We start from the raw sequence: 25,904 nt of genomic DNA, 5'->3' as shown, positions 1-25,904 counted from the left end.
ATCATTGAAAGCATTATGAGAAGCAGCAAAACACCAGGGATGCTGGTAACAATTTAGCATTTCCCAGTTCATGTGGAAATGTTAATTCCAATTACAAAGAGAGGTACCAAAGTGGAATTCATTATGATTAAGAACTTGCTGTACTAAGTGCGAATTGTTTATTTATAACAGGCATGTCTGGTATAAAATGCAAATACTGAAGCAGAAAGAGGTGGGACATTTAAAGCTTAGCTGGGTTCTCTTGAACCTCTTACCTTACAAAGTTAAACAAGAATAGTACTGTTTCCCAAGGTCGAGTTATTATTGTAAAGAGTCATCTAATAGCTATGATAGCTGCAGAAATAATCTTTTTAAGTAAGTTCTGATATTCTATGTAAACTGTTTGGATTGGCTTACTATAAAATTAGCATATGCAACGAACCATCATATTAAAAATTATTAATATGTAAAAATGTGGTAGGTATTTATTTGATTCCAATTTACATTTGCTGTCACAGATTTTAAACTGCGTGTGCTGGAGGTAGGAGTGAGTCATAGAAAATAGAACCATGACAAAGAATTATGGGCTATAGGAAACTAAGTCACAAAGAGATATCCTTATGTATAAGGAAATATATATGATAAACAATGGTAGAGGTGGGAATGGATGTTGTATATGCTGTGCCCTTTCTTCAGCAGGATGGACTCAAATTAAATGATACTACTCAATTCATTTATCTCAACTAATTCAAGTTCTCCATCCTCCCTGGGAAACATAACTGATTGATACTTAGGGAATAATGAACACCGGAGCCAAGATTAATTCTTGTACTCCACACATTTCTGTTTCCACCATTTAAACTATAGGTTTACTAACAGTCCTTTAGGTTTTTCTCCCCCCCAAAAAACATGTTTATTCCATTTGTGTTAGTTATTCTAATTATTTAACTTAAATAATTAAATGATGAAATAGGATTTAAAAAGTAATAGTTGTTCTATAAAATCTAAATGGAAAGATACCATACAAACAATCACTGTCAAATTAGGTAGATGCAAGACAATTTTAACAGATTGGGGCGAGGTCAGGAGGTTTAAATCATACAAATTCAGAAACTGACACTCATTTATATTTGTAAGTATTTTTAATTTTTTGTTCCAATTAAAAAACGGGAAATAGTAATACTACATATATTAATAATAATTGATGCTGGTAATTAAACACTTAATATGTCCCGGGAATTAGTCTAAGCACTTCACATATATGAAACTTATTTGATCTTTCTAGTAACTTGGGTTAATACTATTATCATCCCCATCTTATAGATGATGGAAACTAGGGCAAAGAATTAGGTTACCCAAGGTTATAGTCTCCAGAGTGGTGGAGATCAGCCAGTCAGTCTTGCTCTTAACTGCTGTGATGTAATAAGATAGTTAGTACACAAATGAAGACATGAGCTCTAGTCAGTGGGCTCACAAAAGCTTTCACCAAAGAAGTAGGACATACATTGTTCAGTTTTACGTTTAAAACTTCACATTTCCAAGTGTGATTTAAAAAAAAAAATCCTTCCTTTTAACTGACTTTTTAGTTTAATTAAATACTAGTCCAATTCCATCAGCTAAAAGGCTTTGCCTTCAAGACATGAGCAGTTGAAAGATGATGGTCTTAAATAACAGAATGGAAGCAGGGATCTCTCTACAATGGAAGGGAATTATTGTAGATGCTTGAACAGGAGTACAACATATTTTAATTAATGTTTTGGAGGAATAATGTAGCAGTGAGCTTGGATTATTTCAATGGAAATGATAAAAGAGACTAACAGAATGGTCAATAAATGTTAGCCATAAAGCCTAACAATTCTAACTCTGAAAAATAGACTGGATTAATCTCAGTCTATGTGTGCTTTCAGATGAATGTGACAGACTAAAGAAGGAGGTTTTTTTCTATCAAATTAAAAAATTAACAGATGTAAACCACTGAAAATAACAGCCTTCTGCCCAATGAAAGTGTTTTCAACAGCAATTAATTGAAAACCAAGGTGAGTCTTTTTCCTTTTCAAGAAGATCTGCTGGACTTGCCGACAAAATGAGTGTCAATAAAGTTAATGGGGAACTCTTGTAAAACCAGGTATTATTTAAAAACGGAATATGCAACCTAAATTTAAAGAGGTAAGAGATGAGGTGGATTCTTTTCTTACAGCAGAGGTTCAATTATGAAATAGGTTTATGGTATGGGGAGAAGCACTCTATTAGACAACTGTTACTGTCCCTTTACATACAAATTATACAAACATATACAAATTACATTTTTATAGGGTATGCATACATATAATAATTCCTAGTATTACTTTTAAGCAGACATAGAAGGATAATCATATTGGCATGAGTTACTTCATGCACTTCTGAAACAGACATACTATATTGTTTGGTTCTTGATTCTTTTCCCCCCATGAAACTATTGGTGGTTTGCGGGCCCAATCCATGCAAGATATCTGATTTTAGTAATTGAGGCTTCTAAGGGGGAAGAAAGGTCTAGCACGCAAAGTGGTGCTCTTTGAAGTAAACCGTCGGTGTCTGCTATGAGCACCCACGGCAAGAGTCTCCCTCTAGTTGACTAGCGCCAAGGGAAAGGAAAAGGGGAACCACCTCTTCTGGATCCAGAAAGAGGTTGCGTTAACAACTGGGTTGCTCAGCGCCTTTCATAAAAATCTGTGGACTGAGGGGTCTACTTAGCAGAGCTTTTGGTTCCCTTTTAGAAGGCGGAGAGCCGCTCTTCCTTTGCCAAGATGGCGGCCCTAGAATCGAATGGACACGGCCTGAGCAGATCGCCTCCCAACATGTGGGTAACTAAAATGCTTAGTTCTCTCCTTTCACATCAGACAGCACAGGGGAGCAGCGTCCACCCTTCCGAATCGAGGAAGGGCTACTTCGGCTCCCCATGTGATAGAGAACCTTTAGCAAGATGGTGGACGCGAGACCCGGCTGGCGTCACGCTCCTTTACCAACATGGCGGCAGGTGGCTTCCGGCATGCGCTTCCCCAATCCTCTTCAAGATGTCAGAGCAGAGGCGGCCGCTGCTAGCGTCTGAGTACTGCCTGAGGAGTGAGTGGCTGCCGCTGAGCGCCCCGGCAGGGACTAGGTGGAGCTGCGGCAGCCTCCGCCCCCGTCATGAGCTGGCAAGTGCTGTCACCTGTGGGGGCGCAAAAGTTACCGCCCCAAACCCTAAAGCAACACAGCACAACCTTTCCCCGAGTCACAAAAATCATACTAAGTGTCGCACAAGGTAGGAGGCTCGTTCCAGGCAAAGCCCAAGCCCTCTGGACGCGGCAAGCTGGGTTTAGGGGGCTGGGGCGGGCGTCTCCCGCGCGGACTCCCCCGGCCCCACGCCCCTCTCCTTGGGGACAGGCCACGTGTTTCCCTCGGACTGAGGGGGAGGCGCGTAACGGGAACAGCTGGAGGGAGTTAAAGGCTGACATTTTAAAGCTGCGTGTGTTTTGTTTCGTTTGGAGGGATAAGGGTCCCGCATACACGAAAGGGTGGGCGACCCATTGAGTGGAGTGCAGCAAATGTCAAGATTCGGTGAGGGCCCTCCACGGGAAACTTGGACGCTGGCCCTGGAGGGGGTGGAAGGAGAGGTCAGGAGTTTGCGGGGGAAGGAGGGCGTACTTTGCAAGCAACTTACTGTTTCGCCTGCAACTTGATTTTCGGCCTGCCACCCCCTGCTTTCCTTAAAAATAATAAAAAAGTGCACAGAAATTCAGCTCGCCGGAGGTTTTGCATTTGGCATGCAACTTCCTTCAAGTGTGAGCGCGCTAGCGGGGAGGGAGGGTGGGGGTTGAACTTGGCAGGCGGCGCCTCCTTCTGCTGCCGCCGCCGCCTCGCAGACTCGGGGAGAAGGGTGGGGGACGGTCGGAGCGCGGGGGAGGGTGGGTTTGCTTTGCAACTTCTCTCCCGGTGGGAGAGCGCGGCGGTGGCCGCGGACGCGGCCGCCCAGACGATGCGGTGGTGGGGGACCTGTGGGCAAGGGACTCCCCCAGGGCCAGGAGTACGTATGCGTCGACCCCCTCTTCTGCCCTCCCCTGCATAAGTCTCCCCAGAGGGCGTGTCTGGCGGTCCGGCCCCAAGAGCGGCGGACACGCTGCGGCACCGTTTCCGTGCAACCCTAGTAGCCCCGCGCTAAGTGACACACTTCGTGCAACTCGGCTCCGTGGCGGCGACACGGACCACCCCCGCGGCGCTGCTGCGGGCCGCGCCTCGCCCCCTGCACCCGCCGGACAGCCCGCTGTCACCCGCAGGGGCGCTGACGGCGGTCGCCGCCGAGGGACCGAGCCAGCTCCAGAGTGGGTCGGGAGTCGCGGAGCTGGGCGGGGGCGGGAAGGAGGCAGCAAGAAGACAAACTAGAGAAACTCGGCTTCGCTCCCAAGCCCGCCCTAGAGAGACCAGGTCGGCCCCCAACTGCCGCCGCCTCTCTTTGCCGGGGGGTGGGGAGGGCTGGAAGTCCCGCGCGCTCGGGGGGCGGCGGCAGGCAGCCACTTCCCGGGCCATGCCGGGGGCCGGGGGCGTGCAGGCGCCGTCGGGACCGGGGTGGCGGGGCCCCCACGGAGGGCGTGGGGGCGGGGGCTGTGGCCGCCCCTGCAGTTGCCGAGCGTCGCCAACAGGTTGCACCGTTCCCCGCCGCCGCGCGGCCCCTCGGGCGGGGAGCGGCCGGGGGTGGAGTGGGAGCGCGTGTGTGTGCGAGTGTGTGCGAGCCGTGGCGCCGCCTCCGCCCACCTCCCCTCCCCATCGGTCCCGCTCGCTTGGCGCGGTCGGGCGGCCCTTTCGCGTGTCCGCGCTCCCTCCCCTCCTCCTCCTCCTCTTCCTCCTCCTCCTCCTCCATTTTGCGAGCTCGAGTCTGTGACTGGAGCCCGAGTCACCGCCCGCCCGTCGGGGACGGATTCTGGTGGGTGGAAGGAGACGCCGCACACGGAGCGGCCGAAGCGGCGGGACGCCGGAACGGAGGACGCGCGCCTGAGAGCCCGGGCTCGCGGGGATCTGCGCGGAGCTGGAGGGCTGGCTTGTCAGCTGAGGAATGGGAGACTTTCTCAAATAGGGGCTCTCCCCTCCCCACCCCCATGGCGAAGGGGGCGGCTGTTTACTTCCTTTTTTTAGAAAAAAAAAATCTCTCCCTTCTGCTCCTCCTGTTTTCACACGTTAAGTTGTTTATCTCGGCTGCGGTGGGAGCTGCGGACGGTGGCGGGTGATCGGCGCCCCAGCCAGAGGTAAGAGGTGGGGAGGGCCGGGGGCCGGGGCCCGCGGGGGCGCAGGCTCTCCCGAGGTGCGGGTGGGGGACGCCGGGCCGCCCCGGGAGCCTGCAAACTTTTATTAGCCTCCGGGAATGGGGGTGGGGGCTGGTGGGGCCCGGGTGATAGTGACGAAAGGGCAGCGCGCGAGTGACAGCGCAGGCTTCTTCCTCTCCCTCGGCGGCCGTCCCCGGGTCGGGCTGAGGGGGGAGGAACCTGAGCTCTCTGCGAGTGGAGGCTCTTTGAGCTGCCCCGGCTTTCCGTCCTCTGGTTCCCTGGCGCGGAATTCGGGCTTCTGCAGCCCCCCCAAATACCCTGTTCTGTGCCTTCCCGGAAGGCCGCCCAAACACCCGTTTTATGGTGAACGCCAAGCCGCGTTTGAATTCTTCTGGGCCGAATATTTCCACTCCACCCTAGTGCTCCCAAGCGCGATCAGGGTTTCTGTCGAGGCTCCAGCGCGTCTCCTTTCTGGCAGGCGCGCAGGGAGTGTGTATTGTGCGAGAGTGAGTGAGTGTACGCACGCAGGGGCTGACAGCCCGCAACTTGGAGACTTCGGCCAGGGCTGGCGTTATCTGGTAGAAGTGGGCGTGTCGGAGAAAGAACTCAACAGGTCTGGACACATTTCTCTTTTTACCCTTGCACTTTTTTCTCCCCGGGGAGAGGGTTTGTTCTTCAGCGCTTGGCATCGTTGCGCGCCTGACGCTCCTGAGTGGCCCCTTGTAGAAAAAGACCTTCCCTCGCCACAATAGTTCTGTGGTGCGTTTTTTCTCCGGCGCTCGTTTGACGTTTCGGGCAACAAGCTGGGTAACTGCCGCCTTGTAATACCGCTTAAGACCCCTTGGCAGGGTTCATTAATGCCCATTAATGTGACAGTTATTTGCAATTTAAACTGGGGGCTAAAGTCGTTGGAGGGATCGTTTCGTTTTATGAAATACTGTTTTGGTTTCGAGTTTGAGGGCAGCTGTCAAAGCGGCGTGGAAATTCATTAGACTCCATTTGATACCTTGTGTTTAGAGATCGTTATCAGATAAACACGACGGAGCGGCGGGGAGATGAGCAGTTTACCCTCAAGAGTGTAGAAGCGGGCCGTCAGCCTTCTCTCTTCCTTAATCGCACTCCACGTTCCGTGAGGGCCAGTGAAGTTTATGCCTCGGAAGGTCTCCGTGCGCAGAAGTTTCCTTTAATTGGATAGGGTTTGACGATGATGTCCCAAATGTGCTTATCAAAGCTTTCTCTCACCTCTTAGAGCATCCTGATTATAAACCGTATACTACCAACCTTATACTCTCAAGAACAGCCTCGAGTGGGGATTGGTGAAGGTTTACAATACAGAGAAAATTATTCTGAGCAATTTTATTGGCTCTTCTTTTACCTGGGTGTATATGAACTTGATTTTACAGTTGTGGGGTTTTCCTGTTTCTAGTACCTCGTTATTTGGAAAAGAAAAAATCTTAATTTAAAGGTATAATAGTATCTCATACTGAGGGTCTTAAGCGATTTTAAAAATGTAGCTTCATTTAGGTCTTAATATGTTGTAAGGTTCAAGAGAACTGTATTTGTTGTATTTAAATAAGCTGAAATTGTAGTGAGAAGCTACTGCACATTCTACTTGATAAAATCCAAATTTTAGTTGGCCTATATACAACGCATTTCATTTGCTATGTCCAAAATTTGAAGGCAGACACTTTGAAATTGACATATTGAGTAAGAAACGGGGGTTAAAAATAAGAGTCTTTCTCAGTTTATTGGAAAATCATCATTGCTTATTTTTCAAGTAAAATGTGTGTGGTTTACCAATAGATTTTACCAAAGGTTTGGTTGTGTGACTAGCAGGTAGGAGGGCAGTTTGTGAGCAGTTTGAGAGCAAATTCTATCATAGTATTTATCAGATTTTATGTGTATGGGTTCTCAGAAAAGCAAACAGCCTTGACTGATTGAAAGGAAGTAGGAATTTTAATGATCATGCTCTTTTTAAATGAAATACTTTGACATCAATTTGAACCTTTAGAATAATCAGATGTAATGAATTATAATGTCTGTGATTAACAAAGTTACAGTTCTGTGAGTGGCAAGATGAATAGCCAAGCTTAGTTTGATACAATTTTGCCCTCAGCTGTGCAATTGAACTGCATTGTTCTTTTAAATGTGGCACACTGAATGAGAGCAGGGGACATGAGTTTTTTATTCTGGAAGAGAAACTACTTTTCTGATAACAAGGAATTAGATTCAGGGTTAACTAAAAGGTTCATTTAACAGGCTCTTACTAATCAGATCACTGAGATAATGTGACTTTATAGTTTATATTTTTCCCCTTCTTTTTTCTTTTCTCCCCACCCCCAACCTGGTAGCTGATGATAATCTCTGATGGACTCCAAGGAATCACTAAGTCCCCCCAGTAAAGAAGAAATCTCTAGCAGTGTTCTTGGTCGGGAGAGGGGAAATGTGATGGACTTCTATAAAACCCTAAGGGGAGGAGCTACTGTGAAGGTGTCTGCATCTTCACCCTCACTGGCTGCTGCTTCTCAGTCAGACTCCAAGCAGCAAAGACTTTTGGTTGATTTTCCAAAAGGCCCAGGAAGCAATGCACAGCAGCCAGATCTGTCAAAGGCAGTTTCACTCTCAATGGGATTGTATATGGGAGAGACAGAAACAAAAGTGATGGGAAATGACCTGGGATTCCCACAGCAGGGCCAAATCAGCCTTTCCTCTGGGGAAACAGACTTTCGGCTTCTGGAAGAAAGCATCGCAAACCTCAACAGGTCCACCAGTGTTCCAGAGAACCCCAAGAGCTCAGCGTCCGCTGCTGTTTCCGCTGCCCCCATGGAGAGGGAGTTTTCAAAAACTCTCTCTGATGTGTCTTCAGAACAGCAAAATTTGAAAGGCCAGACTGGCTCCAATGGGGGCAATGTGAAGTTGTGTACCACAGACCAAAGCACCTTTGACATTTGGAGGAAAAAAATACAGGATTTGGAGTTCTCTTCTGGGTCCCCAGAGAATGAGGCGAGTGAGAGCCCTTGGAAATCAGACCTCTTGATAGATGAAAACTGTTTGCTTTCTCCTTTGGCAGGAGAGGATGATCCATTCCTTTTGGAAGGAAACTCGAATGAGGACTGTAAGCCTCTTGTTTTACCGGACACTAAACCTAAAATTAAGGATAATGGAGAACTGATCTTATCAAGCCCCAACAGTGTGCCACTGCCCCAAGTGAAAACAGAAAAAGAAGATTTCATTGAACTCTGCACCCCTGGGGTAATTAAGCAGGAGAAACTGGGCCCAGTTTACTGTCAGGGAAGCTTTTCTGGGGCAAATATAATTGGTAATAAAATGTCTGCCATTTCTGTTCATGGTGTGAGTACCTCTGGGGGACAGATGTACCACTATGACATGAATACAGCATCCGTTTCTCAACAACAGGATCAGAAGCCTATTTTTAATGTCATTCCACCAATTCCTGTTGGTTCAGAAAATTGGAATAGGTGCAAAGGATCTGGAGATGACAACTTGGCTTCCTTGGGGACTTTGAACTTCCCGGGTCGATCAGTTTTTTCTAATGGCTATTCAAGGTAAGAAGAATGATTTTCTATTTCTTAAGAATGGATATGAAATGGCTTGATAGACTTAAATATTCAGTGGTTTGTATGTGCCTTTTTCATGTTACTAAGTTTACGAAGTCCTTTGAAAAGTAGGCATGGTTGAAAGATAGCCCAAGTGATTTATCTGTACATAAGCATTTCAAGTTTTCTCTGAAAGAATGGCATTCAGTATCCTATTGGCCTGTAGTTGCACATTTTATTTAAAAATTCAAAATAATGTTGCTCGTTAACAGGTATTTTGAGTAAAAATTATATAAATTCAAGGGAGTTTCATATCTAATAATTAATTGTGTGTCCATTACTGTGTTTTTAAAATACGCTTTTACGTTAAAGTGAAAAGTACCGTTCATACTTAATGTTAGCAAAAGTGTGTGCTGTATTCGTACACTTGTGAGATGTTAGCTTGAGGAGGTCAAAGGATTAAAAATGGACGATGTGACAATGAGCCTTTTCTTCACACTGAACCATCTATGGCAGACTTTGAGTTTTGAGATTGCTAAAGCAATGCAGTGAGCAGTGGACCTGACCATAGCCTTAGACGTGGGGCTTGCCCGCTGGGTTTCCAACCTAAAGTACATGGTTGTGTCTGCTCTTCAGTCTTGTTAAGAAAGGAACTGGTGGCAACATGGTACAAAACAAAATCTAACTTTGAAAAGTTCCTACAAGTTCTCAAATTGATATGTGGTGGCCAACATTGTGAAGCTTTGATTCTCAACTGTCATTTGATTTCTCTTCTTTTTTCTCAGTCATTTATAAGTATACTGACATTTCCACTTGATCTGAAAACAGTCTGTTAAAATGGAATTACCAGGAAAAGGTGCTAAATTTAGGTGTATCTGTTGATAGAGGTTAAGTTTTCTACCTTCTACCCCTGTCCCCCTGTCCCCAAGTCAGATAAATACTGGGTTTTGTATCACATTTTCAGTGATGTGAAGGAAATACAAAAAAAGGTGATTGCAGAGACACAAGATTGCTTAATCAGTTGTCGTGGGTGTTTTGTTGTTTTTGGGGTTTTGTTTTTTGTTTTGAAAAGGCTTAGTAGTACACAGTGATTTATCTGTACATGAGCTTTTCTGTGGCGGGGGGGTGGTTTGTTTTTTTTAATGTTAGTGGTATTCATTTTTCCTAATAATTAGTCAGTGAAGATTTTATTTAAAACTCTTTTTAAGATCCTTTTTCTTCTAAAAAAAAAAAAAAAAAAGATCCTTTTTCTTCTAAAGGTAGATCCTAACACTGATGTGTCTCTTTTCTATCCTCTTTAAGGAGAAAGGTTTTCCTGTGGAGAAAACATTCAGACTTAGGTTTAGGCTATGTTCTATTCCTTTAAAAGGCTCATTTCTTACCAAAAGAAAAGACCTTGGTTCTTGTGTGTCTTCATGTAAACTATCTAGTAATCTATTTAAATAATATTTTATTTAGAACACTACTTCAACTTTTCATTGTTGTCATTCTGAATGGAAGACTTAAAATGTTTTCAGTAATGAGATTTGAGGTGTTCCTTACCCTGTAGTGTTTAAATGTTAAAAGACATGCTGTGTTTTAAATTTTCAATCCCAAAATTTTGGCAGTGGAATTAATGATTCGGTGTGCTTGTCCTGAAGAGTAAGTGCAGTTGATTTTACTGAGCTATCTGTAGGAAACTATTACACTAATTTATAAAACATGTAATTGTACAAAACATAATACATCCTAGGAAACTCTTTGGGGATTATTAATGCATTTTGTTCTAATAATCACCATAGTACTGTTTTCATTTTTCTTACTGTAGAAAAAGAAAAAAGGCGTAGAACAAGACTTAACCATTTTTCATTCATGGTGAACTTTGATTAAGCCTTGTAAAATCTGGGATCTGGGGCATAAGTCTTAGATGAACATAGATACCCTTAAATCATTAAAGATAACCTCAATGCCTTTCATAGGAATTTATTACATATAAAGTGTCTTCACTTTTAATTTGAGCCTTATAACAACCTTATGGTGATAGGCAAAGCAGTGATGATGTGGCTCTTCAGAGATTATTTAATATCCAATGAAATGATTAATGCTGATGTGTGATTTTAATTATAACCAGTAGTTTGTGTCCTAATGAAAAGGTGTAATATCTTATACAAAGTGCTAATGTTTGAAAATTTCATACCTTATGGTATTAACTTAACATGGGGAACTGTGATTACCCAGAACAAAGCTGCTTCCAAGTAAATTGAAACAATGTTTCTTTTCTAACCAGCATTGAATCAGTCTATTGTTTCCACACAAGGGCCCTGATATAACTAAAATTGGTTGCTTTCTCTTCTCTATATGTTCCATGGTTCTCCTCAGACAATAGCTTTGAGCAGTGACCCAAATGATCAACATGTTCAGACCACAACACATAGTGAATACTGACTTTCTGACTTGAGAATACTCTGTGCCACTAATAACTTCACTTGCGTTCCTTGTTTAATTAAAAATAAATTGTAATTTGACTTTTTAAGCTGTCACCTAAAATTGCTTTTTCTCAAAATGCTAAAAAACCAAAACACTTTACACTCTATTTTGCCAGGGAAGGCAACCCCTATGGATTTGTCAACGTACATTAGCATCCAGTTCACATTTATTTGTAAAATTGTGACTATCATGGTCGAGTATAGTCAGATATTTTCTTTGTAAGGATTAAGTTCATTGATACGAAAACAAGAGAAAGCATGGGGATAGTCACATACATTCTTAAAGTAAAATAAACTAGCCCTACTAACTGAATATGATTTTTAAATACTAAAATTCAACAAATTTAGCAAAAACCTACAACCTCCGTGAAAACACATTTTTGCACTGAAGCATTAATGGTGAAGTTGCTGAAGGGAGGCAGAGGAGTAAGTGGTTTTAGGTAGAATTAGAGCTTTTATTTGGATTATGTTGAAATTTGAGTGTTAAAAGGTTGACCATCTTGTGAAGGGTAAGATTGTTGAAGAGAAGGTTGACCATCTTGTGAAGGGTAAGATTGTTGAAGAGAAGGAATGGTACAAGATGACTTTGTAAACTCAGTCCTATGGAGAGCAGAGGGCTTTGATTTATAAAGCTCTGAACATTTATGTAAATTTTAAACATCTGTCAGTATTAATTGCATCCGTGTCCAATTTTATTAACGTAATGAAATTGAAGACCTGTACAAATACAGGATGAGCGAAGCAAATTCTGTCCACCCCCCCTTTATTTTCCCCTATTAATGCTGTGCTAAATGTTTTCTCCAAAAAGAGGCATAAGGAAGAGATTTTGTTTTGGCTGTGATTACCCCCCTTTTTAAAGGATAGTTGATTAACTTCCTACCTTTTGTTTTTCCTCTCCTTCCAAAGCTTCTGGCAGTGAGTGTTTCATTGTGTTTTTGGCTTTCATGTTAAAAGAAATTTGCTTTAGGTTATTTTACATACTTATTTTTAGCTTTATGATAAGTATCTTTTTCATTTTTAACACTTGTACTTTATTACGGCTGTTTTAGTTTAAAAAAAAGTACTGTGTGTATTCAGGTGTGTCAATTAAGTGTGGAACGACTGGGATGTAGAAATAATTGGCGTGTGGTCATATTTTATTGAAATTACTTCTTAAAGTGTTTCTTGGGTCATTATATTGGTATAATTGATACAGTACATAATGTGTACTGTGATGCTGTTAGGGTTTTGTCTCTTGGTATTACAGATACTTTAGTTGGACCACTTTTTAGTTTTAATTATCATGGAATGTATAAATTTTGTGAAAGACTTACTCTGTAACATACCTTGCATAAATGTAGGTTAAGTGCAAATTGTATTAATAATGAAATTCATATGTGGGTGGAGATCACTGTAGGGGCCTTTAGAGATTTTAGTGAAGGAGAGATTGGATCAAAAGAGTTTATTTTCGTATGAGTACCTAATGTGAAAGAGCATCTGTATTAATTGGTTGGTTATATAAGTCTAAATCCACTCTGGCCTGCAGGTGATTGAAATAGCCTAGTTGTTAGGAAATCTTAATTTGTATTTGGTTTAAAAAAGTCTGGGGCATAGTTCTTAAAACATATTTTTTCTTGCTTAAAAAGATCACACCTAGTTTTAATTAGCAGTGAGTTCTTTTTATGTACTGTCACTTACGTGAGCAAATTAAATAGGCATTCCGGTAATTGCATATAGTAGTATTTACAGGTATTTGCCATATTAACAGGCACCTGCTTCCATGTTTAAGTCAGGCAGAGTACATGTTAGTGAATTGTGTTGCACAAGAGTTTTCAAGAAATATTATTGTTGAATTAAGCTATAGCTGAAAAAGAAAAAATCAGTTCCTGATTATTGACCCTTCAGAAGGGTTTAAAAGCCCATGCTCTTATTTCTGTAGTTTCAAAGAGCCAACTGCTCTCATTTTCTTCTGGTTCATTCTGCTTATGTTTTGTATTTTTCAAGTAAATAAAAATATTCCTATTGAGAATTTCTATTTAAAGAAAAAAATCCATTGAGTGTTCTTTTCCCTTTGAATTGATCATTTCTATGCCGAACTGGATTAGAATGTGACTGTTAACGGAGACTTTAGCTTCATTTTGTTCATTAAAGTATATATTTTAGAAAATAATCAATTTTATAGTATTTCAAAGTTAGTTGTAGACAGTGATTTCAACCTCCAAAGACCTAATTTTGACAGGCTGTCATCTTTATTTTACTGCCATCGCATGTGTCCCTTAAATGCAAGATTTCCCAGGGAGTTTGTGAATTAAGGGGTTTTGGATGCAAAGCGGTGGGAGAGGGAGGAGCACTAGAAGTGTGAAATAGTTAGGGTTAGAAGTACCTAAGAACGCTTCCGAAAACCAGCAGTCTGGATCAACTGTCAAGAAATTCAGAGGACTGAAGAGAAATGTGGGGATGTGTTTATGGTATGAGGTTGTGCACTAAGCAGAATTAAAATTGAGCTGCTTCCATTTGAGGTGGAAACCTCAAGCTCCTCGGTGGCAGTATAGCCCTAACTGTGTGTAGAGTTCCGCTGTTGTCTTTTGCTGTGCTTCCTTACCAAAAGTATGCAGTGGACATTTTAATTCTGTTTACATAATTCCAGCTAAGATCAAGTTCATATTTGTCCCTTTTTACTTTATCTGCTCTTTAATCAATGAAAATCTGGTTACTGCAATGAAGTTGAAATAGTCATGATCTTACATTGATAGAACCACTTTGTATTTACTGTTCCACTTTCCCATACACACTGTCATGTGACTGTAGAAGGCAGCCGTTTTCTTTAGTAACATATTTCCAGAGGCTGTGTATTTTTCTGCTGGAATATTGAGGTAATTAAATTTTTATTCAGTGGTAGGTAGAATAAATCAGGGGGTTCTATACAACTATTGTATTACAGTACAGTCATTACAACTATTTGTATTGCAATCTAGTCCTTCATGCCAGTTATTCTGAGTGCGAGTGTGTGATCTGTGATCCCCTAATTTTATTTCTGGGCCAATTTTAAATATTAATCTGTTATCTTGATAGAGCTGTATGCTTAAGCGTACTTATTCAGAGTCATTCAAATATTAATTTTGACTGCTTTAAAACACTTTTGAGCCAGTATCAAGATACGTGAGATAGTGTCTAATCAATAAATTTAGTGAAAGTACCTCTTAATTTTAGAATTTTTAAAATTCATTCTGTAAGGCACTAAAATACATACGTGTGTGTGTATGTGTGTGTATGGAGAGAAAGGTTTAATGATAGGATTAGTTGCAGATGTTTAGCACACGGTCTTACATGAATTTTTATTTTTGTAACTAACATTTTGAGCGTTCCACTTGAATATGCTGAATGACACATAGTGGGCTGCAATAAATGTTAACTTTTACTCCTTTTTATAATAAAAAAAGAGCCTTTCTTCTAGTTTTCGTAATTATCCTTAATATTTAACAGTGGCTATTAGGAAAGTGTGTTTGATAGCCAATTTTTTAAAGCTATTTTGAAATGACATCCAATTCAGTTCCTGATTTATTATTTCATGCTGTTGGGGCAGTGCAGTGACTTGTGACATTATGATCATCACATGTCAAACATTAAAGCTCTACCAGTTTGTTATGGACAGACTTTGTTATTGTTGTTTTAATGTTGTTTTGCTTTATAGTTATAAAGGATATAAAAGATAAAAGCTTCTTTAATTTTAAAATGATTTAAATAACAATTACGTTACCTTTTTTAAGGATATCTCAATCTATTGTAAATTCTTACATTTTAAAATATAATTATTCTAATTTAACAATGGATTCTATATTATCACCATCACTAAACTTTATAAAAAAAAAAAACCTTCAAATTCCTTCCAATTTGATTTAGTTAAATAAGAAAGAACTAGACTTAAAATCAGATAACTTAAGTTCTAAGGCTGAGCAGAGCCAGTCTTTGACCTCGAGTGATTAGATACTGTGGAGTCAAAGTACTTTCTTGACAATTATAGATGAATTACTTTCTTAACGCATGTGTGTGTCTCTTTTTCTAAAAATCTATAATCCTCTTCAATCTATCACTAGTGAAGGAGGCAGTGAGTGGGGTAGGGAATGGCACACTTAGGTTGGTTATTTTGATTTTTTTTTGTTCATTATCATGTACAAGACAAAAGTGAACAGTGATTTGGTATTTTTATAAGAATTAGTGTAATTGGTGGTACATAGAATATGATAGGTAAACACTGTTGTTGGTAGAGCTGGAGAGGTGGGGCTGCCCGGTTCTCTGAGCTTGTTTTATGTGCTGGGTACAATGATTTCAGATTAGAGCCTAAAGGCTCTTGAGAGCTCATCTGCTCCCACATTCTCATTTTCCCAGATGAGGAAATGAGACCCATAGAAAATGTCTAAAGAAACATTGCAGAATTAGTTTGTGGTGTTGCTGAGTTGGATTATCCGCATTCTCTGTTGTCTAAACTTCCCTAGCAGGCTTCTCTTAACATCTGGTTTCTAGAGACTTGAAAAATAATACAGATTACCAGGTGTTCTATAAAAGTTGCTATGAAATCAGCTAGTTTGGATTTAAAAAATGTACAGTATCTATATCCTTTCCTATATAGAGAGATAGATATACAGATATAGATATATATAGATATATGTATATATACACATATAAATATATATATTTTTTGTTTTGTTTTGTTTTTTTAACCCTTTTCTCCCCCACTAATGTTGAGTGTGTAAGTGGCAGCCCCATGCTAAGTGCTTTCTTTGTATGCATTCATCTCATTTAAACTTCTTTGCAGCCAGTGAGGGTTTGTAATTGTAGTTTCTGCATCAGGTTATTGATTCTGTCATTATCTATGTGGTACAGAAGACAGCTGTTATTAATTTTACAAGTGAGAAAGCGAGACCTTTCAAGAGAAAAGAATAGTCAGAAAAACTTAATTCTGATCTAAAGGGGAATATTTAACACTGTCTTAGAAATTTCCCATGGGTCTTTACAAGTTTTTGTTTGTCATCAGTGAATCTTTAAACAATATATATAGGAGAAACAGAATGAACCCTCTGCTGCCCCGTGTATGTTTGTAGAGTCAAAGTTTTCTGTGACAGTTTCAGCTTCTGTAAGATACAGAGTGCCCAGCATTTTTGCTTGACAGAATTTGTGCATGGATGTTTACTTTGAAAATTAAAAAGCACTATAAAAATTCAAGGTGGAATTTTTAAAAGCTCTGCCAAGTCTCCTGGCTCAAACCAGCATGACCCTCGTTGGCTAAGTACGTGAGGACATCTGTGCCTGTGTCAGGCATATCCTGTTCCTCAGTCACTAAGATTTTTCCGGGGTCTACTATATGTGATCCTTGAAGGCTGATGGATTCCAGTTCCATAAGGACTATATTTAAAGCTTTCAAGCATCAAGGTAATTGTATTTATATTATTTTTTTTTCAGTTTTGGTTTTTTGTTAGCTTTTCAGTGCATTCTGTTGTTCATTAGATATGGCATCTAAATTTAATAGCATGTTGATAACAGCGGCTACATTGTTAGGTTTTTATTAATAAATGCTAGAAGGTTCCCTTGATGTTTTATTGTCTGGTATTCTTACAGAATGATTTATGCAGAGATTAAGTTTCACCAAGAAATTTGAATTTGTCTGAATATTAGAATGCAGTTAATAGCTTCAAATATTTTTCATGTTTATTATATTTAGCAAAGCTGTGTGAAAGGAGTTTCTGACTATATTGAATACCAAAATTTGTCCTAAGTGCATACATTGGGGAGGATTAGGTAACTTACTTGACAACATTTAATAACTTTTTCTTTATTGATCAAGTGATAAAAAAAAATTTGATGGATGAAATCAAAGTTATAAATCTTTTTTTATATCACAAAGAATCAGGTGCAGAAAACAGTTAAGTTGCAGTTTAAAATGGTAAACATGCCCATGTAAAATATAACAAGTTTGTAGGCAGCTTTTTTAAAAGGAAATATTAAAAAATTTAATTAGAACTTTATATGAAATTTGTCATCTGGAATTCAGCTGAGTTTATTAAGGACAAAGTGTGACTATAAAATACATTGGTTTTGTGGGTTTTGTTTTTGTTTTTGTTTGTTTGTTTGTTGTTTTTAAACAAACCCAGGGGCGCCTGAAATGAGCCTAGGTGGCTCAATGGGTTAAGCCTCTGCCTTCAGCGCAGGTCATGATCTCAGGGTCCTGGGATCCAGCCCTGCATCTGGCACTCTGCTCAGCAGGGAGCCCGCTTCCCCCCTCTCTGCCTGTCTTTCTGCCTACTTGTGATCTCTCTCTCTGTCAAATAAATAAGTAAAATCTTAAACAGGAACCCAAAGTGAATGTTATATTTCTAAGCCTCTACCTTAGAAAGGTTTACATATTATCCCTCTTTTATTTATTTATTTTTTAAGATTTTATTTATTTGACAGACAGAGATCACAAGTAGGCAGAGAGGCAGGCAGAGAGAGAGGAGGAAGCAGGCTCCCTGCTGAGCAGAGAGCCCGACATGGGGCTCGATCCCAGGACTCTGAGATCATGACCTGAGCCGAAGGCAGAGGCTTTAACCCACTGAGCCACCCAGGCGCCCCTATCCCTCTTTTAAAATTGCCTTCAGATCTACTTTGTAAGCCATAAAAGAAACTGGATTCATTACACTGTAGTAACACTTGAATGTTCTTGCTTCATCAGAAAATGTCCTTAGCCTCATGGTTTACCTTTTACCTTTTTTATCTGATTCCAAGTGATTTCAGTATTTCCAGAAATTTAGAAATTTAATCCTTTCACACATTATAACATTTATTTTCGTTGAGGTTATTTAAAAGAATGCAGGTAGGTATTTCTATAGATGTTTAAAACTGTGTTAAATTTCCCTGGAATAAATGCCTAGCTTCCCAGGTGAATATTTTGAAATGGATGGTGCTCGGTGGTTAAGGTTTGATTTGTTTTCTTTAAGCTATCCAGGAGCTTTATGTTAATAGCTTATGTGTTCTCTTTTCTTACCATACTATAGAAAAAATAGATAGTATTCACCCCTAAGCCTGTTTTTTTTTTTCACGTTTATATTCAAATAAGGTGCCTGTCTTTCCCTTGGACTTAAAGGAAATACAACAATAGGTAATAAAAAGTAAGTTCCTACATGTAATTCCTCATCTCCTCTTAATTTCCTATTTCAATCCTCAGTGTATCAAGGAATTAACTACCTGACAATCAATGTAGCAAGAACTCAAAGTACACTCAAATTATTTACACCCATAAAGTAGTTAAATAGAGAGCTAAAGCTACAATATAAAGTTCACATGTTAATTCACACATTTTCCTTTATTCCTTATAACCTGAATAGAAATGTCCTGCTCATAGTGAAAGTACTTTAAAAAAATTAAGAGAATTTTAGTTGTCACTATTTTCTAAATTTAATCAGGTTTATTATTTACAAAATGCTAAGATTCCAACCTTGGAATTCATAAAGATATATGCATTGGCATGCTTAATGGGATATAACTTTTGTAACCATTCTTTTACATTCTGTTTTCCTATTAGGTAGAAAATGTTTCTCATTGCTAAGCACTTAACAATGGTCTGGTGTTGGTGCAGTCTATACGGGTTCTAGATTTTAAATATAAGAAAAAAATAAGGAGAAAGTAAGAAAAATAGGTGAAACAATCTCTAATTCACTGTATTTTAGACATTAATTCATAATGTCATTTATCAGAGTAGCACAGTGCTTTGCAACTACCACAGACCTATTTGAAAGAGAAAACAGTAAACGGAGCCGGAGGGGTATGCTAGAACTCAGAAATCCATGGAAAAGGAAAATGAAAGTTCTAAATTCTAATTCCAGCATCCGGTTAAATTTGATATTTCTGTGCCCAAGTATTTCTGTATGAGCACTGGGAAATACATAAGCAGCCTAGCTACACCGTGTTAATAGGAGGAAGAATTACAAAGGCATGTTCTGGGAATGGAATTCTCGAGACGGGTGGAGTGGGAAGTTAGCTTACACCGTCTAGATCGAAGGTTCTCCCAACTGCACTAGCAGCCGCAGATGTTGATGGAGCTAGGCAGTGGGCCTACAGAGATGAAGAAGATGAAAATCCCCAACCTCACACTGCAGTCTAGTGATGTTCTGTCTATCACCAGATCTCTGTATCTCTTCCACTCTCCCTCCCCTTGCCCCTGTGTAATTGGCTTTTTGAAATGTGCACCTGAAGGAGGTTAAACTCTTCCTCAGGAAGGCATGACTGAGACTTCAAAGAGGAAAGTGTGTGGATGAATGGGAAACAGAAGTTGAGTCTGCTATTTTGGGGAAAAAAAAAAAAAGCATGGGGGGGCGCGCAGGGATGCTAACGAGGAATCTGAGACAGAGGAAGGAAAAGATGGAATGAATGAGCTCATCAGATGAGGACTGTGTAATTAGGAATGAGCCAGCAGGAGCTTTCAATCACTTAGGAAGGAAATTGCTGTATATATACTGTCATTGTATCCATTATGTGATATAAGACAGGGAGAAAACATGATTTTCACCCTTAATGCATAGCCTAAGGTTACACACTCTTGGCCTTAAACGCCTTCTTTCTAGTTACTCCTAATAGCTCCTTATGCTCTAGAAGCATAGTCCTCTTTCTGCGTCTCCCATGCTTGAGCTCATACTTGAGGAATTTTTGCCTGGAATCTTCTTTCCCCAGATACCCACATTCATTCTCTCATTTATTGCATTAATTCTCTCACTTTATGTAGATCTCCACTTAAATGTCAACTCCATAAGAAAGACCTTCTCAGACTGCTCTGTGTGAAGCAGTACGTTTCACACACTGTTCCCTTGCCTTCCATGTTAGGCTGATTGTGTGTGTGTCTTACAGGTTCACCTGCTAGACCACAAGCTCCATGGGGGCAGGGATACTGTCTGCCAGTGTCCTGTACTTCTGTACCCCAGCAAGTAGAAGAGTGCCTGTCTAGCACATAGTAAGACCTCTGCAAATCCATGGTGAAGATACCAGTAAACAAAATTGACATATATACCAAGAAGATGTGTAGGCATGGATCACACTTCTGTCTTTGCAGAGAAGTAGAAATGTCAGCAGACCGCGAGCCTAACTAGGAGGAATTAGAGCACAGGTTTTCTTCAGATTTTTGGCTTCAAGATTTGTGAGTGTTTCTGTATACATAGAAGACATAAAGCAAATGTGTTTTTAATTGTTGTCATTCTTGAAATTTGCTTTATGACTTTGAAATGGACCACTTTTCATAGTTTCTGACTTAGAACAACTCTGGTACATTTACCATTGAACAAATTGGGGTAACCAAAGCTTGTAAATGAAGTTTGAGGTTTAGCTTTCTTTTATTTATCTTGTTCAAGATAGTAACCTTTCATAATAGAATCTGATGTCTTTGTGTTTTTCCACTGTTTAAGATTTGGGATGATGCTAGCAGGTATCTAATATATGCATTTGTGTTGACTTAGAAAGTCAGGCAAGAATTCAGTGTGCCCATTTTTCATGTAAGTGTGTATAATTACTGAATATTCCAAGAGGTAGCTTATTTTTGCCTGAATTCTAAATTACCTTTCTCTAACTTAGTTACATTTTAAGATTTGCCTTCTTCTACATATAGTTCTGTCTTACTGCGCCTATGGTATATAGCAGCAACTCAAAAGATTAGTAAGATAGGCTGTCTCTTCTACTAAGAGTTGTAGGAGAGTTAAGCCTAATTTGGTCAAGACAGTCATAGAAAAAAAGAAAACGCAAGGTAGTAGGTATTAGCTAAAGCCAGGAAATCAGATGAGGTCATTTAAGAATGAACTGCTTTAGTGTTTAGGAAAAAAAGAGGGGAGGACCAAGGACAGGGCTCTGGAAAGCATCCAAAGAGAGCAGCCACAAAAGATACTGAATGAATAGCTGGAGAATTAGGAGGCAGCAGGTTTAAACAGGGCGGAGACAGAGTAGTTCATGCTGTCCAGTCAGCTGGGGTGGAAGAGACAGAACAGAGTATCCTAAAAAGAAGAAATCATTGTTGAAGCAGGTCCTTCAAGTATGTAAACATTGTCAGAAGTCAAAGTCAAGAGAAATCAGTGAATCCCTAAATAAAACAACAAAACTAGTGATTCATTTATAATTTTTTCTTTTTTTTTTTTTAAAGAAGAACCCTAAATTTAAGAGCATAGTCAGTCTCTGAAATTTAGATTAAAATATTGAAGTGAATAATAAAAAACCCACTCCTGAGACCGCTGAGACCCTGAGGTTGGGCTTGGAGTAAGAGACAAAGGCTGGAAACCAGGAAGAAATTAAGTTTCTTTTCCCTAAGAAGTCAGCACACCAGGAAAAACTCTGGCCATCCCTTAGTTAGAATTCTTAGCACTTCAGTAGTCTCTTGTTTTCTTAGGTTCCACCTCTCCTTTCTCCATCCATTCTGCACTATACTCCCAAATTAATCTTCCTGTGATACCGATTTCACTTTTATTTACCTCATCAAAAAATGACTGTGGTTCTGTTGCTCATGGGCCAATGGTTCTTCATGTTCCTTCCACTATGACCCATATGACAACTGTGGCACATGGCAGGGAGCCCCATGAATACTCAGAACCCTTGGAGAGTTTGGTTTTTGCACAGTTTCGTACAACTCTGTACTCTTCTGTCTTGTCCAGGAAAGAAGCTGTGTGTGTAAGTGAATTTATAGGGATAGTTTGTGAACTAGTTCTTTTTAAATTGTTTTTATTTATTATTGTTTTTCCAAATGCCTTTTCTTTTTTTTTTCTTTTTTTTTAAATGCCTTTTCAAAGTTGGCAAAAAACTGGCAGAATTCCCTTCAGTAAAATTATACCAAGAAAACATTAATCACTAAATTTATTCACATTGCCTCTCTTTCCCTCTTTCTTCCTCCCATTCCTCCTGTCTCCCCCCTTATCCTGCACCTGTCTGTATCACCATATCAGCATAAACACACATATGTAAGGCCTTCTGGGTGGTTTGCTTGTAAATAAGAACAGAACTGCTCTGCAACTTGCTTTTCTCACCCAGCAGTACATCCTGAACATCCTTCCAGATCAACATCTGTGGATCCCATTCTTTTTAACAGCTGTAGAGTATTCCATTCCAGTTGTTGAAAGAGTTTTGCCACTACAAACAAGGCTCCCGTACACATCCTTTTCTATGAATACTTAACATGCAGCAACTTGGTTTCTAAGGATAGATTCCTCCCAAAGTCGGTTGCGAGTTAGTGGTATGTGTATTTACATCTTTAATGTGTACTTCCAAATTACTTTTTACAGGGATTACAGCAAACCACAGTCTAATCTGGCAGTGTTTGCTTTTTTTCTTTACAAAGAAAATACAAAAGTGATTACTACTAACATTTTTGCCACAAATCCTGAAATTGATGACGGCGTACCACGGTGCCATATGCTGGAACTGAGGATTGTGGTGGTCCGCAATTTAAGCTCCTTCTCTCGGCTTTTAACATTGTGGAGTCTTCTAGACCACTTCAATGCCCACTTACTTTCCACACTTTCCTTTATACAGCCCTGCACATCCCCCCTCACTTTTTGTATTCCGCCTGATGGTATCTTGTGGCAGCTGTCCACTCGGTGATTAGCACATAGTAGGTACCCGATAAATAGTTGTTGGATTAATACTGGTTTCTCTGTGTATTTCGTGTCTGGCTGTTTGAACAAAGAATCATACAGAAGAGGAAGCAAATACTGCCTTTAAGCATATGTTTTACCCATTTTGGGGCACTTTGGAATTGTAGGAAGCCAGTAACAACAATCCAGTGACAAACAGCTCTTGAGTTAAGTTGTTAGAATATGTGAGGCACAATTCAAAGTACAAAGGATGGGCAGGAAGTAAGGCCTGTAGTCTCTTGTCCTTGTGGAGCTTATGGTCTTTGGGTGTACATTTAGAAGATTTGTGGGAAGCATTAAAACCGTGGTAGCCAATTTCAGGCTCTTTCCAGCCAAGGCTGTGGAGTTTTTTTTGTTTTGTTTTGTTTTTAAAAGATTTTTATTTATTTATTTGACAGAGAGAGATCACAAGCAGGCAGAGAGGCAGGCAGATAGAGAGGAAGGGAAAAAGGCTCCCTGCTGAGCAGAGAGCCCGATGCAGGGCTCGATCCCAGGACCCCGGGATCATGACCTGAGCCGAAGGCAGAGGCTTAAACCACTGAGCCACCCAGGTGCCCTGGCTGTGGAGTTTTTATCCATTCATTTAATGCCTGCCCTGCTAGGCACTTCACGGAAAGCCCAGGGGCAACCAGACCTTTGCAGAGAGGTGGCTAGTGGACCGGGGTGAACAGCTCGTGGGCAGTAGACTTGTTTCCCAAACCAGCTTCACCATTTCTGTATCTGAGTGTAGAAGCAAAGGAGTAGATAGAGTGGCCAATATTAGCATATACCATAAGCAGAAGGTGCCAATCCCCGTCCCTATCCAAAACACATTCCACAAGGAGGTGCTCCTCTTGCTGTCACAGAATCCTAAATTTCCAATGGGAACCAGTCTTGATATCCAGTCCTTATTTTTCACCTAGGAAACCAAAGCCTAGTACAATTAGGACAGTATTGTGGGTCAGAATTAGGACTGCAGTCACACTCTCTGGGTATGAGTCTTCATAAGAATTCTGTGACCTCGAGCAAGTTCATAACCCTGTGAACCCTCCTTTCCCTCACCTTTAAGACAAGCACAGTGAGGTAATGCATGCTAAGTGCCTGGCACAGTGTCTGACACTTCACCAGCGCTCACAAAATGTCACCATTACTTTGGGTGGGGTGGCTGAGATTAGACCGCTCCTTAATGCCAAAGGTTCATGCTTGACGACCCTGTCCCTTGTGCCATACCACCCTATTCTTAAGCTTTTTTTTTTTTTTTTCCATAAATTGGTAGTTTGTAAACTAGCTTCATCATGATCTTACCTTTGAGACTAAGTAATTATAGTTATGTCTTGGAGACTTGAACCTCTGGGACCTTTATAAGATTTTTTTTTTTTTTTTGACCATAAGATAGAAGAGGAACTGAAAAATGCATGTGTGATGTTTTGTTAAAATGAGTGCTGAGTGCTTCCTGTCTTGCTTTCTCCCACTCCTGCCCCCCACCCCGGCCCCATCCTCACCAGTGTTCTCTGGAGTCACTCTTCTACTACTTGAACCTCTTAGGAACTTGATTAAGGTAAATTAGAAACACTGTCTGAGGAAGAGTAACTTCTCATTTCTTGACAAATTCTTGGGGTATTATAAATAAGTTATTGCTTATTTGATCTCTTTGTGTATCTTTGCTTCTTTCTTAAAGAGAATATTAACTCTCTCAGAGCCCTAATACAATGCCAAAGTTCTTCCTCTTCAAAAGAGGACTTAAAAATTAGTTTTTTATGATTGAGAATGAATTAAATCCCACAGTGAAAAGGACTTCACTTTCTGGGTGTCGATTTTCACACACACACTTGTTCGTGTCCATATCTCCAGTTCTTACCTCTACTGAAGCACCGTGCAAGTTCTTGAATTGATCGAGTCACATGTTTCGTCCTTACTTTGCAAATTTAAGTCATGTAATGAAGGACTCATTGAACATCTCACGTTTTTATATCAACAACAGTTTCCATGTTGAGCGCATCTTTTAGTAACAATTTTTTGTTTAATTTTCTCTCTCCAGAAAGGATTTGTTTGAGAATTAGGTGGGATTTGGTCTGTAACAAACCACCCCGAAATTCAGGAGCTTTAAATAAGAACCATTTATTTATTCCTCGTGAGTTGACAGGTCAGCCGGGCAGTTCTGAACTGGCCAGGCTCAACTGATGTCAGCGAGGCTCAGTGCGTCTGTGGCCGCTGGCTGGGTGATCGTGGCGGTGAAGGCTGACGGCCACGTGTCCTTATCCAACAGGCTCGCCAGAGCCTGCCCGCAGCATAGCAGCAGGGATCCAGAAGAACCAGCAGAGAAGCATGCCACGCTTCTTAAGACCCAGGCTTAGAAAGAGCTCTGACTTCCACTACGTTGCAATTGGTCAAACCAAGTCGCAAGACCAGTCTGAATTCAGGAGATGGAGGAGCTGCCAAGTTAGAGTGCACAGGCTTGACTATTGGGAGGGGTGGGGGGAGTCAGGTTTTCTGGCCATCTGTCACAGTAGTTAGAGGAATTGAGTGCATTTGGTATTTCTGATGTTTCAGATGGTGATACTCTGAATTGCTTATGAAACTTGCCCAGGGTGGAAAAGCAGTCATTGTGACCAAAAGGATAAAAGTGTGGGATTTAGAGACTAACTGGGGTTCAAATTCCAGTAGCACTTCCTTCTGAAACCCTGCATAAGCCACCTAACCTCTCTGTTAGGCACTCAGTAGTGGTTGATGCCCCTGAACTTCAGATTCTTCATGTGTAATCTGTTTAAAAGAAAGGGCTAGGTATCTCCTAAGTACTTAAATAATTGCTTTATTCATGCAAAATGAAATTGCTTTTATTGTATTCCCCACACTTCAGTCAGGGTGCAAGTCTTAGTCACTTCCTTGGAATAAAAAGAAAGGGAAAGTATGTAAGAAAAGAGGAGTAATTGACTACTTGTGTCCTTAAAATGAAGTGACTACTCACTGGGGTATTTTCCTATAAGAAAAGAATGGCTGAGGCCCATAATTAAGATGAAAAACCCTGAGTGTCCTTGGGTAGGA

At 40.7% G+C, this 25,904-nt stretch overlaps 1 protein-coding gene across 5 annotated transcripts in view; it reads left to right on the top strand.

Annotated features, from left to right (window-relative positions):
* The first annotated feature begins 3,152 nt into the window (after nt 1–3,152).
* The window catches only part of LOC111156883 (nuclear receptor subfamily 3 group C member 1), a 117,252-nt gene continuing 94,500 nt past the window's right edge, over nt 3,153–25,904 (top strand). For 2 of the 5 annotated variants that reach the window (XM_022518016.1, XM_022518020.1), the window contains exons 1-2: nt 5,106–5,234; nt 7,604–8,818. In XM_022518016.1, the coding sequence (XP_022373724.1) occupies nt 7,620–8,818 (1,199 nt within the window). In that variant the 5' untranslated portion in view covers nt 5,106–5,234; nt 7,604–7,619. Of the gene's footprint in view, nt 3,260–4,310; nt 5,235–7,603; nt 8,819–25,904 lie in introns of those variants that run through there. The other 3 variants (XM_022518019.1, XM_022518017.1, XM_022518018.1) reach the window with 3 other exon arrangements.

Source organism: Enhydra lutris, unplaced genomic scaffold, assembly GCF_002288905.1.
Source record: "Enhydra lutris kenyoni isolate GAN:26980312 unplaced genomic scaffold, ASM228890v2 scaffoldscaffold50, whole genome shotgun sequence".
In the NCBI taxonomy this organism is placed as follows: domain Eukaryota; kingdom Metazoa; phylum Chordata; class Mammalia; order Carnivora; family Mustelidae; genus Enhydra; species Enhydra lutris.
Note: the sequence above shows the minus strand (reverse complement) of the source record. Positions and strands in the feature narration are given on the sequence as shown.